Here is an 18,454-nt window from a genome sequence, read left to right as displayed (position 1 = left end):
GTAGCTGTTTTACATGAATGCTGGGAAATGTAGTTACCCTGCGGTCAAGCGCCTTTTTAAAATAAAAATAAAAAAGTATTTGCCAGACGTTTTCTGTTCGTTTAATCTCATTAGACTTACTGATGAACGTGTCTGAATAAGTCCACATAATGGCAGTTTGGGAGCTGACAGAGTGTGCTTGGTGATGATAACGGTCATAGGATTTAATAAGCGGTGCGATTGGTGCATTTGCACCCTCTACTGTAGAGATTCAAATTCATTAATTCATCCAAGCATTCATTCATCCATTCATTCAGTCATCTTGAGTAACCATTTAATCCTGTGGTGAATCTGGAGTCTCTCCTAGGAACACTGAGCATAAGGAGGAAATACTGTATATCCTGGATGGAACGCCAGTCCTACACACACACACACACTTACATTTACATTTTACATTTACATTTATTTATTTAGCAGACAATTTTTATCCAAAGTGACTTACAAATGAGGGAATATAAGCATCGTGATATATCAAGCGGAGAACAATACAAGTAGTGTTACCATACAAGATCTTTTAATTAAAAGATCTTTTAATTACACACACACACACACACACACACACACACACACACTTACTTTTGGGGTGGCTGTGGCTCAGGTGGTAGAGCAGCTTGTCCACAAATCGTAGGGTTGATGGTTCGATTCTCGGTGCCCCACATGTCTCCACATCCCGAAGTGTTCAAGACACAACCCCAAGTTGCTCCAGTGGCAACTCTCAGCTATGTGTGAGTGTGTGTGAATGGGTGAATTAGAAACATTGTAAAGTTGAATGTACACTGTGCTTTGTAGAACCGCTAAGGTTAAAAAAGTACTAAATAAGTGCAGACCATTTACCACAATTTAGGCAATTTAGAGCCACCAATACACCCACGCATGCTTGTTTGTTAGTTTGTTTTTGTGGGAGGAAACCTCAGAGCTTGGAGAAGTCACCCAGGACTAAAATTGATTTTTTTTCCCAATAAAATGTTTTCTCGGTCATTTACATACTGAAACACCAAATCACACAGAAAAATAACACAAATATATATTATTTTAATTATAAACATGTGGCTTATTTGTTAGCACATTTCCCTCACACCATCGGGGTTAGTCCAAACACATGTGTTGTAGGCTGATTGGCATTTCCAAATTGTCCGTAGCGTGTGAATATGTGTGCAATTGTGCTTTGTGATGGGTTGGTACCCCATCCTGGATGTTCCACATCTTGTTCCCCGAGATCCCTTCAATAGGCTCCAGGCTCCCCCGTGACCCTGTGTAGGATAACCAGTATGGAAAATAGATGGATGGATGTTGACTATAGAAATGTTATCAAGGTCCAAATTAAAACTTCTTTCATGACTACAGTTTATGAATAACCCTTACTATCACAAGTCTTCACAATAAAATATTTTTTTTGTATATATTGATTTAAATGTATTCATATTCTTGTGAAAATTTATACCACACACTCTTGAAGTCTTGATTTTGATTGGTCAGAAGGTGTTGATTAATTTTCTATAACAGTAGCTTATACAATAGTGCCAGTTATAATTCAAATCACAGGTTTATATTAATGTGCTCAGTAATACATGATCATTTCAGCAGTAACTTTGACAGTGATGTACATGGAAGACAATCTACATAATCTAAGTCTAATAATAAATGGATTAAAAACATGTTATTTAACAAAATAAAACATATAATCCTTAATATGGCCAAGTTTGTTGGCATCTATTTTACACAAATTTTCCAGTACAGGAGAGTCTTCTCACGTCATCATACTGTCTGGTTTCTTGGTAATATGAAAAGCTGCTTCATTTGTCTTGTTAAACTTAAGAGAGAGGGGAAAAAACTGAGCCTGGTGAGTTCATAGATGCTATAACATAAATGATTACTGGAACTAACTTTTCTTTGCAGAAGTTCCACAACATTAAATGTAACTGGTTAAAACGTATGGCATGCCATTCATTAATAAATAAACAAATTTGTAACAGTTGGAAAATCGTTCAACATCAGCTTCACATTGGTCCGCATCACACCACCCCATTGTATTCCTTACTTAACTGACTGTTGCACAATTCTAAGAAAAACCAAAACACATTCTACTAGTCATTGGCTGGTTGCCGTGTCAGCGTCTTTTGGGTTGAGTGAATATTTGTGAATACTTTTTAAAAGGATAACCCAAACATTTATCATTTTTGCTCACTAACTGAGTCCCGTTGTTGAAATGCACATGTGCAAGTAGTTAGCCAGCTGAATTTCAAACTAGTTACCCTTAGTGAGTGATACCTGGCACATTCTATGAGGGACATTGTGTTGTTTCATAAGGATGTGTCCATGCTTGAAATATTATTGCAGTGAATAACATATTTAATGAAGGGGTCTGATAATGCACTGTCACATGAATGCATTTGTAGCTACACACTGCCATATTTATTTAAACCGTTTTGTTGTTAATTTACGTGAATACGTGTTCTGCGTTAGATAGACAGTTAGCTATCTAACAGTGGCACAGCACCTCTTTTTAAACACAGGGCATTGCCCAAGTCTCTAAATTACCTTTCAAGGGCTTCTAATAAGAAGGATATATCTTCTAGACCCTACATAAATAACTGCCTCACCATAGATGAAATGCCATTGACACTTGTGCAGTCGAAGAAGCAAAACTAGGCTTGCCTAGTGTTGTTCTAAACTAACAATATTCATATCACACTTGCTTCACATTTGGTAATTTTGTTACAGTAGACTGATATTAGCTGAATGATATCTTGATTAGGTTGTATCTGGTATAATGTACCTCTGATGCCTTCACTCCTGTAATTACATAGCCAAGTAGATGTGGCATTATGTACTGTAGTAATATTTAGCCTAGACTACTTCATCCCCGTCTTGCACCTCCTGTTTGTAAAGTGAAACAAGAAAAACATAGATACCTTAAATGGTAAACACCATAATACTATATGTACTTGCATGTTCTCCCCATGTCCGCCTAGGTTTCTTCTGAGTTGTCTGCTTTTCTCTCACTTCCCAAATACATACTGACAGGTGTATCAGCTAAGCCCCCTAGGTGTGAATGTGTGTATGGTGGCCTTCAGCAGATTGGCATCCCATCCAATTTGTATTCCCACCTGATGCCCAGTATTCCTTGGGTCTTGATTATTTCATTTCAAATCCATTGTGGTGGTGTACAGATGCAAAATGACGAAGATTGTGTCATTGTCCAAATATTTATGACCTGACCGTGTGTGTGTGTGTGTGTGTGTGTGTGTGTATGTGTGTGTGTATAATATATATATATATATATATATATATATATATATATATATATATATATATATATATATATATATATATATCCCATGGAAATTGTTGACTTTTTTGACATACATTATATAATATAATATAATATAATATAATATAATATATTATTATAGCTCAACAGCAACAGCATCCAAGATGCCATGTTATAGTGTATGCTTAGAAATAGCTGCATATAGACTCATTTTCCATCAACGTTTAAATTTTGGTCAAAACAACTAGACTTCACCATGCTGTTTTCAATGTCATCACACTGGTGTCATCTACAGGATGCTCAATCAATGTGTGAATGTCAGTTTGTACTAGTGGCCTGACTCGACTCAGCTACTGCAAACGCAGATGAATGAAGTCAGAGTAGTAATTTTATTCTTCACAAACAAATATGAAAATCACCATAGTTCACATGTGGTATTTTGTTCCTCACTGTAATAGGAAAGGCTGTACAAAATGAAAACAACCTGATACAAACACCGGCCTGTTCGCCATTGTGTTCCTCCATCATGTGTGATAAATGGTTGAAGAAGTGGTCTGCTGCTAATGCTCACTACATTCAGCCTACAGAGCAATGTGGCAGCGGATAAGTTACCATGGAAACACCAAGTTCCTCCGCACTTGCAAATAAATCCTGCGCAGTTCAGTCCAGGCTGCATGTGTCTGGCCTGCTCGTACAGGCTGTAGAATGGGATTCAATTTCTGCAGATGATGGTCCTGCTCATATTAAAATGGCTTTCTCGTGGGTTACGGAAGGAAAAAGGTTTTGTGCAAATGATTTATAGCTTAAAATGTTACAGGCAACACCCAAGGCTCTTTCAGTTTGCTATTAGACCAGAGAGCTAGTACACAATAAAATAAAATATACATCAAAAGATAACTGCAATGGAAATGCTACATATAAAGATATATTTTACTTGCCTTTATTTTAGATAGTTGTTCATTTTATTAATTTCATCTTACTAGTAATTAATTCTTTTAGTAGAGAAACTTGGGATTGTATAGGAAGTCATCCTCATCATCATCATCATATACAAATGCCTGTAGTGTAGCATGTTTGTGTTTCATCTAGCAATTCATCAGAAAGCTTAAGTTCATTTTGAATTTATTGTGAAAGTAAGGCAATAGTGCCATCCACCCAAAAACCAGTAAATATTATATACTGAGAGACTGCTCTGACTACTGTGAGAGAATGAGCGTTCTCTCATGTTCTCTCTAGATGTTGTCAAACCAGTAACACATAATAGATTTAACGTTTTAACCACGCTGAAAATGACTCACAAAGCTCACAGAACACCTTTATCCCTTGTCTCAAGTGAAAGGTCAGAGTGTTTGAACTTCACCACTAGGGGCCTCCCTCTTACCTCCTCACCTCCCAAACATCAAAGCACAAAAATCTGAGCAGTATGGTGGAGGTGGGTGGATAATAAGTGAAGGTCTGCAAACATTGTGCTTGTGCTTACCCCTTCTTCCTGTGCTAACCTGCATTTTCATTCTCATCCTATCCATAGCTAATAAAGTTGAAAGCATAACTAATAAATAAAGTTGAAAGCATTAGTGTACTCTTGTGTGATTTGATTTAAGCTGCACCTCCTAAGGATATCACAATTTGATTGGTCTTTTCTGCGTATGCCTATTTTGGTCAATATAAGGATAGCAACTCTAAACCACAGGTTGACTGCGAAGACCTTGTAAATTAAAGACATCATTTGGCCTCGATAGCTGTATTGTAGAAATTTTTTTAAAAATAAATAAATAAATAAATAAGAATAATTTAATCATTTTAGGATGGTGTACCTATAACAAAGCACAAGATAAAAATGTTAACAGGGTGTAAAACATGACTATAGTATTAGTTTCTGCTGGAATGAACATTTCAAACATTTAAAATGTCCAGTTGTGTCATTGAATATTAAAGATATGATATGGTTAAATATTTGATTCACTGAATTGTTAAACAGAAAGGAAAATAAATATAAGGGTATGATGTATAAAATTGATCTGACTTATTCACCTTGTTATCATTACTGATTATCCACAAGCATTGACCATTTAGCAAATTACCAGTAAATTTAAATACTATTTGTGTGCTATTTACAGTATGCACACATAAGTATATGCAACTAATAAAACTACAGTCCAATCCTTCTTTATCCAACACACATAAAGTAGCACCACTGCAAAACAACAGCATTGCCAGAATAGCATGGGAAAATTAGGAAAGACATCAACTTCAATAATGATTGTAGTTTACTTCGCCAAAGTGCTTTATTCTCAAATTTGATTGGTCAAACGTGTAGATAAATTTTCTAGAATAGCATAATGTATAATTCAAATTATACATTACAAAGCTATTGTTATAATTCACAGATCATTCACAGGGACTTGTACGGCAGATGCTCCACATAATCTAAGCTAACAATGAGCTGATTCAAATTGTGCTGCTGTTTAACAAAGATTAATGTACACTCGTTGATATGCTGCAGCTTTCTGTTAGGAATTTTCTGTCAGCACTTTGTAACAGTAAATTTTCCACCACGGGGTTTTCAACCATCGCTCATTCCAGCTTCTCTGTAATATATATATATATATATATATATATATATATATATATATATATATATATATATATATATATATATATATATATATATATATATACACACACATACATATATATATGTGTGTATATAGATAGATAGATAGATAGATAGATATATTGTCTGATTAGCTTTAAGAGAGAGAGAGAGAAAGAGAGAGAGACTGGTAAGGGAATGATGTTTATAGCTGCTATAATGTTAGTGATAACATGAACTAACTTATCGTGCAGACATTCCACAACATTAATTGTAACTATAAACAGTTGAAAAGCATGACTTATCTTTGGTTAATAAATTCAAAATTGCGATCTTTAAAAATAAATTCAATTTGCTGTGGTATAAGTGAAATAAAACACTTCAGGACATTGTGTCATAGGAAAATAATCCACTCTGCTTCACGTCTGGCCAGATTACAACACTCCATCATGGATTAACTTCCTATAACAGCATGGCCTGTCATGTTCTATTCATTACTTGTCATCATTGCTTTCTTTGACCTTATAGTCCTATAGGGGTTCTCAAACTGTTTGGGGAAAAGACCCAAAATGGACACAACCACCTCACATTTTCTTTTAAATTGTAGATTTATAATATTGAACTACTGTAATATTAGAATATTTTATCATGTCGCTAACATATGTTTGTGTAATGTAAGTGACTGAAAATACAACGGGATATTCCTTGCACTAGCTTACCAGTCTAGAAGGAAGTGTTGTGTTATAGGAAAATAATCCACGCTGAGGTGATGTGTGATACTTCCCAGCATGAATCAGAGGGGTCTGCTTTCATTGATATGAATACCTAAATAAGCACAGGCTTGGCTGGGATGCATTTAGAGAGTTTAGCATCTGCACCATATTGGAGCTGTATACAGTCAACCTTACAGACCTGGCAACAAGGCATTACATTTCACAAGTAAGTGTTTTGTTATAATGATTTACTTGCTGTTGATCAGGATCGTTGGTGATATGTGTCCATGCATAGTCTAGCCTCTATACTTGGTGACTTCATGCAGTTTCACACAAATCTTCAAAAGACTAAAAAATGAATAAACATCATGTATCATGTTGCATTTTTATGTGTGGTGCAGGGACTATAATATACTGTGAATCTTAGTAAAAACTAAAGGTTTCAGTGTGTAGTCTGTTCCAGAGACCTTTTGAATTATATTGTATGAATTATGTGTATTTTGTATTTATTATATTTCCATATAATCAATTAGAAAAATAAGAACTTTCTATTTTTGTTCCAGAAATAACTCATACTGTATCAAGCAATCAATTACTCATTAATTGAGCTTTGAGTAGCTTCAGGGATCACTGGCTTCAATTACATAATAAAATGAGCCCTTATCATTAATATACAAGTCGAACGAATATCCATCCATCCATCCATTTTCTGTACTAGTTATCCTACACAGGGTCGCGGAGGAGCCTGTAGCCTATCCGAGGGAACTTCTGGCACAGAGCAGGGGATACACTGGACAGGGTTCCAACCCATCGCAGGGCACAATTTGGAAATCAGCCTACAATGCATGTCTTTGCACTGGGGGAGGAAACCCCCAAAGCATGGGGGCACATGCAAGCTCCCTGTCCATAAGGCAAAGGCAGGATTCGAACCCCAAACACCAGAGGTGTGAGTCAAACATGCTAACCACTAGGTCAACATAAGTCAAACAAATATGCTCTATAATACTGTATGTACATACACTGTATATATGTGTGTGTGTGTGTGTACATACAGTGCTGTGAAAAAGTATTTGCCCCACCCTGATTTCTTCTGGTTTTGTGTACAACCACAATTCCGAAAAAGTTGGGACAGTATGGAAAATTCTAATAAAGGAAAAGAGGAAAGTTTTGTAAATGTACTTAAAAATGTATAAAGACAAGGTATTTGATGTTTTACTGAATCAACTACATAGTTTTTTGAAGATAAATGTTTATTTTTAAATTGATGCATGCAACACGTTCCAAAAAAGTTGGGAAAGGGGCGATTTAGGATTAATTTAGGACTAATAATGTGACAAGTTGAAATAAGAAGGTGATGTGAAACAGGTGAGGCAATTGTCTAATCATAGTATATAAGGAGCCTCCAAAAAAGGCCTAGTCCTTCAAGAGCAATGATGGGTCAAGGCTCGCCAATCTGCCAACAGATGCGTCAACGAATAATCCAACACTTTGAGAACAACAATCCCCACAGACAAATCGGTAGAATTTGGGGCATTTCACCTTCTACAGTGCACAATAAGTAAAAGATTCAAGGAATCCGGTCAAATCTCGGTGCATAAAGGGCAAGACCGAAAACCACTTCTGAATGCACATGATCTCCGATCCCTCAGACGTCACTGTCTTAAAAACCGTCATGAGTCTGTAATGGACATCCTGACATGGGCTCGGGAATACTTTGGTAAACCTTTGTCAGTTGACACCATTCACCGCTGCATCCACAGATGCAAGTTAAGGCTTTACTATGCAAAGCAGAACCCATACATCAACACTGTCCAGAAGCGCTGCTGACTTCTCTGGTCTCGATCTCATCTGAGATGGACAGTAGCACAGTGGAATCATGTTTTGTGGTACGACAAGTGAACATGTCAAATAGTTTTTGGACAAAACAGCCGTCGTGTTCTCCGGGCCAAAGAGGAAAAGCACCATCCAAGCTGTTATCAGCATCAGGTCCAAAAGCCAGTGTCTGTCGTGGTATGGGGGTGTGTCAGTGCCCATGGCATGGGTAACTTGCACATCTGTGAGGGTAGCATTAATGCAGAAAGATATGTACACATTTTGAGCAACATATGCTGCCATCCAGAGCGGGACAACGTCAAACCATATTCTGCCCGGATTACAAGTGCATGGTTGCGTAAACAGAGAGTGCGGGTGCTAGCATGGCCTGTCTGCAGTCCTGACCTGTCTCTGACTGAGAATGTGTGGCGCATTATAAAGCGCTAAATAAGGCAACAATGGCCCTGTACAGTTGCGCAGCTGAAGAAATGTATAATGAATGAATGGGGGAAATTTCCGCTTGCTAAACTTAACCAGCTAGTGTCTTCAGTGCACAGTAAAATCCCTAATGTTGAATTAACACCTAGAGTGTTCATTTGAGTCCAGTGGCCTTATATAAACACTGTAGGGTGTGAATTCAACACTGGTGATTTTGCTGTGTGCCCAAACGCTTAATAAGTGTTATTAAAAGAAAAGGTGATGTTACACAGTGTTAAACAGTCGAGTGTCCCAACGTTTTTGGACTGTGTTGCAGTCATCAGATTTGAAATGAGTGTATATTTTCAAAAATAAATTCAATTCACAAAGTAAAACATCAAATAATGTCTTAATAATAATAATAATAATAATACATTTTCAATATAGTACAGGGTGAATTTAATTATTTTTTTGTTTTGTTTTTTTTGTTTGCATTTTCCATACTGTCCCAACATTTTTGGAATTGGGGTTGTATATACTAAATTGTTTCGGAAATTAAAACAAAATCTAAGATTAAACAAAGGCAACCTGAGTAAATACAAAATACAGTTTTTAAATGATAATGTTATTTATTGAAGCAAAAATGTTGTCCAATACCAACTGGGTCTGTGTGAAAATGTATTTGCCCCGTAGACACTAATTCCCCAAATCTATGAAACTGCATTCATAATGGGGTTCAGCTGGACTAGACACAACCAGGCCTGATTACTGCAAACCCTGTTCAATCAAATCAACACTTAAATAGAACTTTTTCAACAGCCTGAAGTTGGTTAAAAGGTCTTACCCAGTAACACACTATGCCAAAGTTGAAAGAAATACCAGAAATGATTAGGAAGAAGGTGCTTGAAATACATCAGTCTGGAAAGGGTTACAAAACTATTTCAAAGGATCTGGGACTTCAAAGATCCACAGTGAGAGCCATTATCTCCAAATGGAATAACTCAGGACAGTAATGCACTTTCCCAGAAGTGGCCAGCCTTCCAGAATTCCTCCAAGAGCACAGCGACGATTCATCCAGCAAGTCACCAAAGAACCAAGGACAACATCAAAGGACCTACAGGCCTCTCTTGCATCAATAAATTTCACTGTTCATGACTCCACTATCAGAAAGTCACTGGGCAAAAATGGCATAAATGGAAGAGTGGCAAGGTGAAAACCACTGCTGACCCAGAAGAACATTAAGGCTGATCTGAATTTTGCCAAAACACACCTTGGTGATCCTCAAACCTTTTGGGAGAATGCTCTGTGTTTGAGTTGAAAGTGGAACTGTTTTGAAGACAGGGGTCCCATTACATCTGACACAAACCAAACACCAAATTCTACAAAAAGAACATACCTCCGGTCAAGTATGGTGGTGGAAGTGTGATGGTGTGGGGATGCTTTGCTGCTTCAGGGCCTTCAGGGCTTCAGAAACATGAATTCTGCTCTCTACCAGAAAATCTAAAGGAGAATGTCCGGTCTTCAGTCTGTAAGTTGAAACTCAAGTGCAACTGGATTATGCAGCAAGACAATGATTTAAGCATGGGAGTAAGTCCTAGTCTCAGAGGAAAGTGAAAGACTGATCTCTAGTTATCGGAAGTGTTTGGTTGCAGTTATTGCTGCTAAAGGTGGCACAACCAGATTTTAAGTTTAAGGGGCAATTCGTTTTTCACATTGGTAATTGGTGTTGTATAACATTTTTGTTTAAATAAAAATAAAAAATAAAACTGCATTGTGTGTTTATTCAGGTTGCCTTTGTTTTATGTTGTATTTTGTTTGAAGATTTAAAATTATTTAGTATGAGATATACACAAAAACAGAAGAAATCAGGATGGGGACAAATACTTTTTCACAGCACTGTGTGTATGTGTGTGTCATATATATATATATGTGTGTGTGTGTGTGCATATATATATATATATATATATATGATGATGAGTTATCCATTCAGTTGAAGCCGACTTTCGGTCACTTCGATCATCATTCTCCACGCTTTCCTATCTTGGGCCGCTTTATTCAGTTCTTTCATGTGCATATTCGTGTCAGCTTTGATTGTGTCCAGCCAGCGGGTTTTTTGATGCCCTCTTCTTCTCGACTCACTGACTATGCTAACTAACATTATCGTTGTTTCATACGTATATACATAGCAAACGGTATAGAAACATCCGGGCCCTCACGGCCTAACTGTGTAACAGTTCCTTCCCCCAAACCATCAGACTCCTCAATACTCAGAGACTGGAGTCACACACACACACACACACAGGTCCCTGCAAAATTAATATTTTTGCTATACACCGTAAACATTTAGGTTCGACATCAAAAGATAAATATCAGACAGTAGATCAGAATTTCAGCTTTCATTTCCTGATATTTAAGATGTCTTAAACAACTTAGATCATAGCACCTTTGGTGGCAGACCACCCAAATAAAACCCAAATAAATCGCAGCATAAAACTGCAGTACTAATCATGTGTTAACTGTGTAGAGAACAGTGCGAGAACTGTTTTTTCAGCACCGAATAACGGCCCAATATGGTATATCTCTCTCAGCCAATGTCTCGTAAACAATGCTCAAGTGCGAATGTACACATATGATTGTGCAGCATTATTATTCACACACTGTCTGTCTATCTTATATACATCTGGAAGATTTAAAAGTGACATTCACTAGCTGGCACGTCAGAGCTAAATGTTGAACTGCAAAATTCTACGCACAGTAATGTTAAACATACTGAAAAGCTCCGTCTCTCTTAAAACTTTCCGCTATCATGTTGATTGTTTTATTGAGCTGCATCTCAAAAACGACCTTACACTCAAAATTAGTACACTCAATGTACTAATATAGAAAATCTAGAAGACTAGTAAGCAAATCAGACCTTTCTGCTAGGTTTGAAAATTCATACATTAAGTATAATAGAAACCCTGTTAATGTTAGTACTCAACAGTCTAGAATAGTACATAAGTATGCAATTTGAGACACAACGCCAGTTTGTTTAGTGGAGGCAGATGGACAAATTTGTCCATTTTTATTGTTGAACTATGTTAGTGCTGCATGTCAGGATAGTGAAAAGCGTTTTTTTTTTTTTTTTTTTTTTTAAATTAAACCAAAAAGAAAAGAGTAAAATAATATGGACCCTATTAATTTAAATGTGGCTTGACTGAAAGTGATTCCCAGTAACATTTCAAAATATTTGAAAATATTTCACACAAAATCTGTCTTTGATATTTCAAATATTAATTTGTAAAGTAAATGAATGAAAAAAAGTTTCTCTTCTGACCGCATTTGTAAATCAAGCAACCCCATGTGTGGACACAAAACCTAGTTTGGGAACCCCTGCCTTCTTTTCTGTGTAAAGCACCATGAAATTTTGGACTCGAAATAGCAATAACTTCTCTTGAATTTTCTACTGTATTTGTTCAAGTAAATAATAGAAAGAAAGAAAGAAAGAAGAAAAAGACTCATAGGAATAAAATTGTATCATCAGACTGAGTGGTAAAGGAAGGCAAAAGAACTTATCAACTTGTGTAAGTATTGCCTTTATTGTGTTCTGTAGCCACAACATGTTGATGCTCCTAATTCAAACAGTTCTGTACTGCAGGGATCAGAGTTGGGTTTACCCTTAAATAACAGGACAGTGGCAGTGTCTATTCACAATCAGAAGAACCCCTACCTTTCTAGTAAACCCAAGCTACAATACTGCTCACCTTATAAGACCACTGGCATTTGACTCTTCAGCAGCAGGATTGTTTCAAAGCTGAAAGCTGCACACATCACAAGTTAAATACTCATGTGATCTGTTTTTCTTAATAGCACAGTACTCATTAAAGTGAGAAGCTAACCAGTCTGACACATTGTACCTGACTGCTATGTTTAAACAAAATGGCCTCCTTTGATCATTAAGACCTGTAACTTGTTTTTGTTGTAAAAAACTGACTAGGAAAGTGGGTTGAAAGGCAAAATTACTTGACTTTTTCAGACCTGTTTTTATAAAGTTAAATAAACTCTTGGAGCACATTTATAGTGACCCGTGTTCCCAGCTAACCCTATTTGACCCAGTTATCTGATGCTTCCACTATTCTGATAAATCAGGTGCTTCATAAAGCTCAAAGCCCGGAGGATACTGTGCTCGTCATGTCACAAGGTGCAGAAAGTGTGTGACTTCTAGGGCAATGCTTGTTTTTTTTTTTCCAATTACAAAATGTGTCTGTCTTTATATAGCCAGGACCTGAACTCCATATGTTTTCCTACATTAAAAATAAACATTATGGATCATGTTGCATGTATGCCATAGTTGCATAAACCTCAGTATCTGGGACTTTGTAGGACACCATAGTTTATACACATGTTCATACATGTAGAAACTGTAAACCTGCATTACAGTGTAACAGACAAGGACACATCAAGCCACCTTTGATAGTCATGTGGGTCAATTCATACTCCTAACGTCAAGTAGTGGGCCTAATTAAGCAATGGCTTGTTCCTGTAACAGGCAACCTCTCATATTCTCATAATTGGTGGACTGAAAAAATAAAGGATTAGTAACTAGTTACAGTGATGAGATCATTTCTTGTCAATCCCACGCAGAGCAACTGTTGTATATAAGCTGAGTTCTACCAGAATGCATTCCATCAATAAAAGTGAATCCTAAAAACCAAACATTAGCCTTATCTCCAAATACAAAGTATCAGGCAGGTTATCAAAAAGAATGCACAACAAATCATTCTAACAATAAAAGACATATATTCCATAAATATTCTGTAAATATTAACCCTGCAGCTCAGACATTGTTTTGAAACAGTTGCCTGTTATATTGAGATCATTCAGCTGCTGCTGATCAATGAATTCTGACGTCTCTTCCATGATCTGTCCAGGGATGTGGAAGTCGACTGAAGGCCTACGATGAGCAGAGAGAGTGTCCTCATCATCCTTCTGGGGGACGGAGATGCTTTGTGAGTTCCTGGGCCCCAGGCTACAACCGGTGCCCTGTAGGAACTGGAGGAAGTTCTCTTCGATAGAAGCCTCTCTGCTGGGCAACTGCTCGTCCTCGTCACGTGGCCGCCCCCACTTAAAGACGCACGCCACGTTTCTCGCCAGCTCCTCACGGATCTGCCGGTTCAGACAGCCATAGAAAATGGGATTGGAGGTGAAGCAGAAGTAACCTATCCAAGTGACCACATCTTCTATTTGAGCCAGTGAGGCAGGAGAGGAGGCGACAATGGCCGAGTAGAGGTGAAAAGAGAAATAGGGGAGCCAGCAGCCTAGGAACTGACCCCCAACAGCCACCAATACAACTGCTGCCTTCCCACCACCAAATGTCCTCTGCGGTGTGTTGCGAGTTGTTGCAAGGCTTGCTGCTGTGCTGGACCGACTGCTTAAAGAGTCTGAACGAGGCCGTGGAGTCTCCACCCATGTAGGCACAGGACCTGGTTGCATAGCCGCTACTCTGGCTACCTTGAACATGTTACAGTAAACCACAAGAATGATAAATACCGGGCAGAGGAAGTATATGAGTGCAAAGAGGAGCATAAAAACCAAGCGGTGGGGCCCCCTGTTCATTGAATGCAAAGAGCAGCATCTAGGTTCCAACACCAAATTTGTCTGCACTTCCTCCTCCCTCTGCAGCGTCCATCCCAGCAAGGGAAGAGCAGCCATGAGTGTTGCTTTGATCCATATGCCGACCAGAACAGAAACTACCAGACCAATGGTCATTTTAACCTCATAGCGCATCGGGTGCACAATGTAGTAGTACCGCTCCACATTGATGGCTGAGATGGTGAGGATGGTGGCACTGATAAGGCCAACACTCAAGCACAGGTATGCCTGACACACAGTTTCATTAAAGAATGCCTGCTCTGTCAACATCCCCAGAGGCATTAATACTAGAGCAGCCAAGAGGTCCACCAGACACAGGTGGAAGACGAAGATGAACTTGTGCAGGCGCGGTGCCCTGGCAATGACTGCCATTATAGTCAGGTTGCCTACCACAGCCAGGATGTCCATCAAGACCATGGTGCAGAGGGCCAGCATGTGGAAGAGAGTTCCATCATTGGTTAGAGACACTCCTGAGCCATTGACCGAGCCACTATTGAGCTGACCGTGGCTTGTGAGGTTCCTCGGCGTGTGGAGGGAGGCAGAAGGATCCATGTGAGGATGGGATGAGGAGTTTGGTCAAAAATTACATTCATGGGCCTATCACCCATCCTCCTTTACCTGAGACAAGCCCAAGTAGAGGGCTTAACAAAGTCTGTATTATTAGTATAATGGCATGATGATGGAGTTTAAGCTTGATATTTAGCTTAGCGTTTGAACAATGCCATAGATTTGTCTTGGTACACCTGGTTACCTCATTTCCAAGCATCGTTTTGGGTCTGCCTCCATGTTGGCAGAGTCTCCATCCTACTCAATGTCCAGTATCTTCTGACTGACAGTTCTTTGCCTAAAGAATGAGAGAAAAGATGCTGATGTTCATGTTAAATCAAATGTGCATTTTTCCTATATACACAACTCTTTTCCTCATTAGCAGTCTCATCTTGAAAATACTTCCTTCCTAGATTCTTTGTCTTGCTTTAATCAAAAGGAGGACTGACGACTACAGGAAAGCATGCAATTTGCAAATACTGCTAAATATACCATATTTGTCTGGTATATTGACACATGTAGTGTCCATTTCAGGGCCACAGACAGTCTGACATTTTGTACTCTTTTCTGCCTACAAGCTTCTGTATGTTAAAGGTTGTAATCAGATTGACTCGCTATACGTCTGTGTATATGCATTTTCATGCACCGGTTTCCAGTGGGAAAACAAACTTTTGGACACCATGACACAATGAGCTTCTTCAAAGCACGATATAGTCACTGACCTGAAAAAGTTTTAAAAGTCATTAAAAGTTATTAAAGAGCTTTATTTGCAGTAATTGGTAAGTAACAGGCTATGTTAAAAGATCTGTGGTTGGTCATATCTCAACTATGACTATGAATGTAGGCAGATCTTGTACATGTAAATGTTGCCACTTTAGAACTGCATATTGTACTGTGGGTTGAAAACTTTTTATTATTAACTTTTCCACAATCAATATGCAAGTGCAATAAGAGAATTAAAAACACTTCACCCACCAAATCTGCTCATTGTGATCAATGATGTTACCAGAGCTCGAAGGCTAATCTGGATAGACTCTATTTTTTTGTAGGTTTGGCAATTGATTTGCAGATCAAATTGATCAACACATTCATGAATTAATGTTGTTAATGCAGCTTTCCTCTTCATCTTTATTATTAGATGTTTCCAGGAAAGTGGGACAGCATTTGCAGCAAAATGAAGCAGCATCTGCAGTTAAGTTGACCACTATTCGAGAAAAATCAAACATAGGCTAATGGCAACAGCGCTACACAGTAAGACTGTCATCTTGACCCACTTTGGGTTTAAAAAGATTGGCAATAACCTATTACATTCTGATTTACTGCACAGTGACTTTCAAAGAAAACCTTACAATACCCACAAAACACTGATTTCTAAAAGTTGATTAAGGTGAACCAGCCACCTTCAACTGTGTGCTCTTATGTGACAAAAAAATAAATACATAACTGAAAGCAACCTGCAGAGCTGACCTCAACCTCGTTCAATCCCTTTTAATACAGACCTGTGGTTTAGTAGCATCATGAAGTAGTAAACCAAACAAGGAAACAAGAAAAGGAAAACAAGAGTTGCCATAAGAACTGACAGATAATCTGTAATATTATTGGCAGACATTTCTGGAAGCCTCAAGTTAGATGTCTTCAACTAGGCTAAAATATAAATGTTTGTTCTCAATGTCTTTACAGACAACATTAACACAGCCTATAAAATGAAGTTTGGAGATTTCATACAAGTGCTATTAATATAGTCTATAAAACTGACTTCGGAAAAATCCCACGCTTCTTATACATTACACATTCTGGAGTAAATCTCTGATAAGGTATTTGAAATAAGTCATCAAATAATTAGTAATCAGTATATCAATCAAAACAACATTTCTCTAATCTTCCTATCATTGAGCTTGTCTAAGCAGTTTGGATTTGTTGCATAACGGGAAAACGATCACAAAGACCACTGACATATGAGGAGAATTAAAACAAAGTTGGCTTTAAATAATACAAATATGCAATATTGTAAATGCACATGCAAAAAAAAAATAAAATAAAATAATGATAATACTTCTTCAAAATAAAAGCTTGTGTTTTTCTGAACTTGGAAGCTACAACCAACAACATCCCATCCTGCCAGCTGAGAAATATATTAAACACACATGACTAAAACCAACCCTGGTTTTTGACTTCTTTAGCCCTTTCTTTTTCCTTAGCCCCCCCACCCCCAAATGTTCTGTGCTTATTGGTTTACAGTACTGTTTTTGTACAGCCCTACTGTTTTGCTCCTCATTGAACATGATGATATGAGGCCTGTGTTCATTGCACCAAACACATTAACCATCCAAGTAAAGTCCCAAATTCATGACATTTCATAATGGAATATTAATAATACAAATACTGCATTTGCTCATCCAGAATTTGCCACCAGTTACACCAATAATCTATTTCAGACATATTTGTAGCTTTTCTGTGGAAACGAGACTACAAGTCAGTGTGTTTACATAGTTATTACAGTTCATTAAAGCTTGTTGCATGGGGAAGTGTTGCAGAAGAATGCTGGAGAGGTTCAGACTACCTTGCCTTCACAGGAGGAGCGTTGGAGACCAGGTGAGTTCAGATGAGTGCAGATTCGGCCCATGTGGCTGGAAACAGAGGCAGGAGATAAGCTGAGAGCTGACAGGACTGGGAACGTACCCCAGCCTCCAGGAGGTTGCTATGGAGTGAAGGTCCGAGAGAGAGGTTCTCCTTCCACGCTCCTGATGCTGGTGTTGCACAAGCAGAGGTACAGAGAGAATGAGAGTGTGAAAAGGGATAGAAAGAGGAGAAAGACAGAGGGAGAGAGACAGAGAGAGAGAGAGAGAGAGAGAGAGAGAGGCACCCGACACCTCTCCTCACCTGGTCCTTTCATCTCACCTCTACCCCCTCTTCACCCACCCACACCCACACACACACACACACACCATTTCATTCTGCCGACCGCCGATGCTTCCTCCGCTAAACTGTGCTCCAGGCAGGCAAGCGGTCCAGGTGGTCAGGTTTCTGCTTGAGCCGATGAATGGAAAGAGGAGCCGACGAAATCCTCTCTGCTTAGAAATCTGCCTTTAACACACACACACACACACACTCGCATGCACACGCTCACACATCCCCTCTGTCACACACTCACTCACACACACACACATACACACACATCCACGCATAAACATGTGCTCCCGTGCTCTCTCTCTCTCTCTCACACACACACACACACACACACACACACACACAGGGTAATTGCAGATCAGTATGTAGTGGAGAGGGATACAGGCAGGCAGGCAGGAGCGAAGCACTCTTCACAGGGTCCTAGTGCTCCCTCTTGTTCCGAGTCACAATTGTACACAGACAAACACAATGGGGTCAACATTCCTTACAGACAGGTGAAAAACCCGCAAAAGGATGGAAATAAGT

The 18,454-nt window shown here is 38.5% G+C and overlaps 1 protein-coding gene across 3 annotated transcripts; it reads right to left on the bottom strand.

Moving 5' to 3' along the window:
• Window positions 1-13,133: 13,133 nt before the first annotated feature.
• On the bottom strand, window positions 13,134-18,337 carry gpr61 (G protein-coupled receptor 61). 3 transcript variants are annotated; one of them, XM_053625190.1, is made up of 3 exons: window positions 17,903-18,337; window positions 17,583-17,769; window positions 13,134-15,320 (listed from the first exon to the last, which is right to left on the bottom strand). In XM_053625190.1, exon 3 carries the CDS (start codon window positions 15,026-15,028, stop codon window positions 13,649-13,651), a length of 1,380 nt encoding a protein of 459 aa, XP_053481165.1. In that variant the 5' UTR covers window positions 15,029-15,320; window positions 17,583-17,769; window positions 17,903-18,337; the 3' UTR covers window positions 13,134-13,648. The 3 variants fall into 3 exon arrangements, with proteins under 3 accessions (XP_053481165.1, XP_053481162.1, XP_053481164.1); XM_053625187.1 differs by having other exon boundaries at window positions 17,968-18,337; XM_053625189.1 differs by having other exon boundaries at window positions 17,583-18,337.
• Window positions 18,338-18,454: the final 117 nt, after the last annotated feature.

This window comes from Ictalurus furcatus, chromosome 5, assembly GCF_023375685.1.
Source record: "Ictalurus furcatus strain D&B chromosome 5, Billie_1.0, whole genome shotgun sequence".
Classification (NCBI taxonomy): domain Eukaryota; kingdom Metazoa; phylum Chordata; class Actinopteri; order Siluriformes; family Ictaluridae; genus Ictalurus; species Ictalurus furcatus.
The sequence above is the reverse complement of the archived record's forward strand: the minus strand, read 5'-3'. Positions and strand labels throughout refer to the sequence as shown.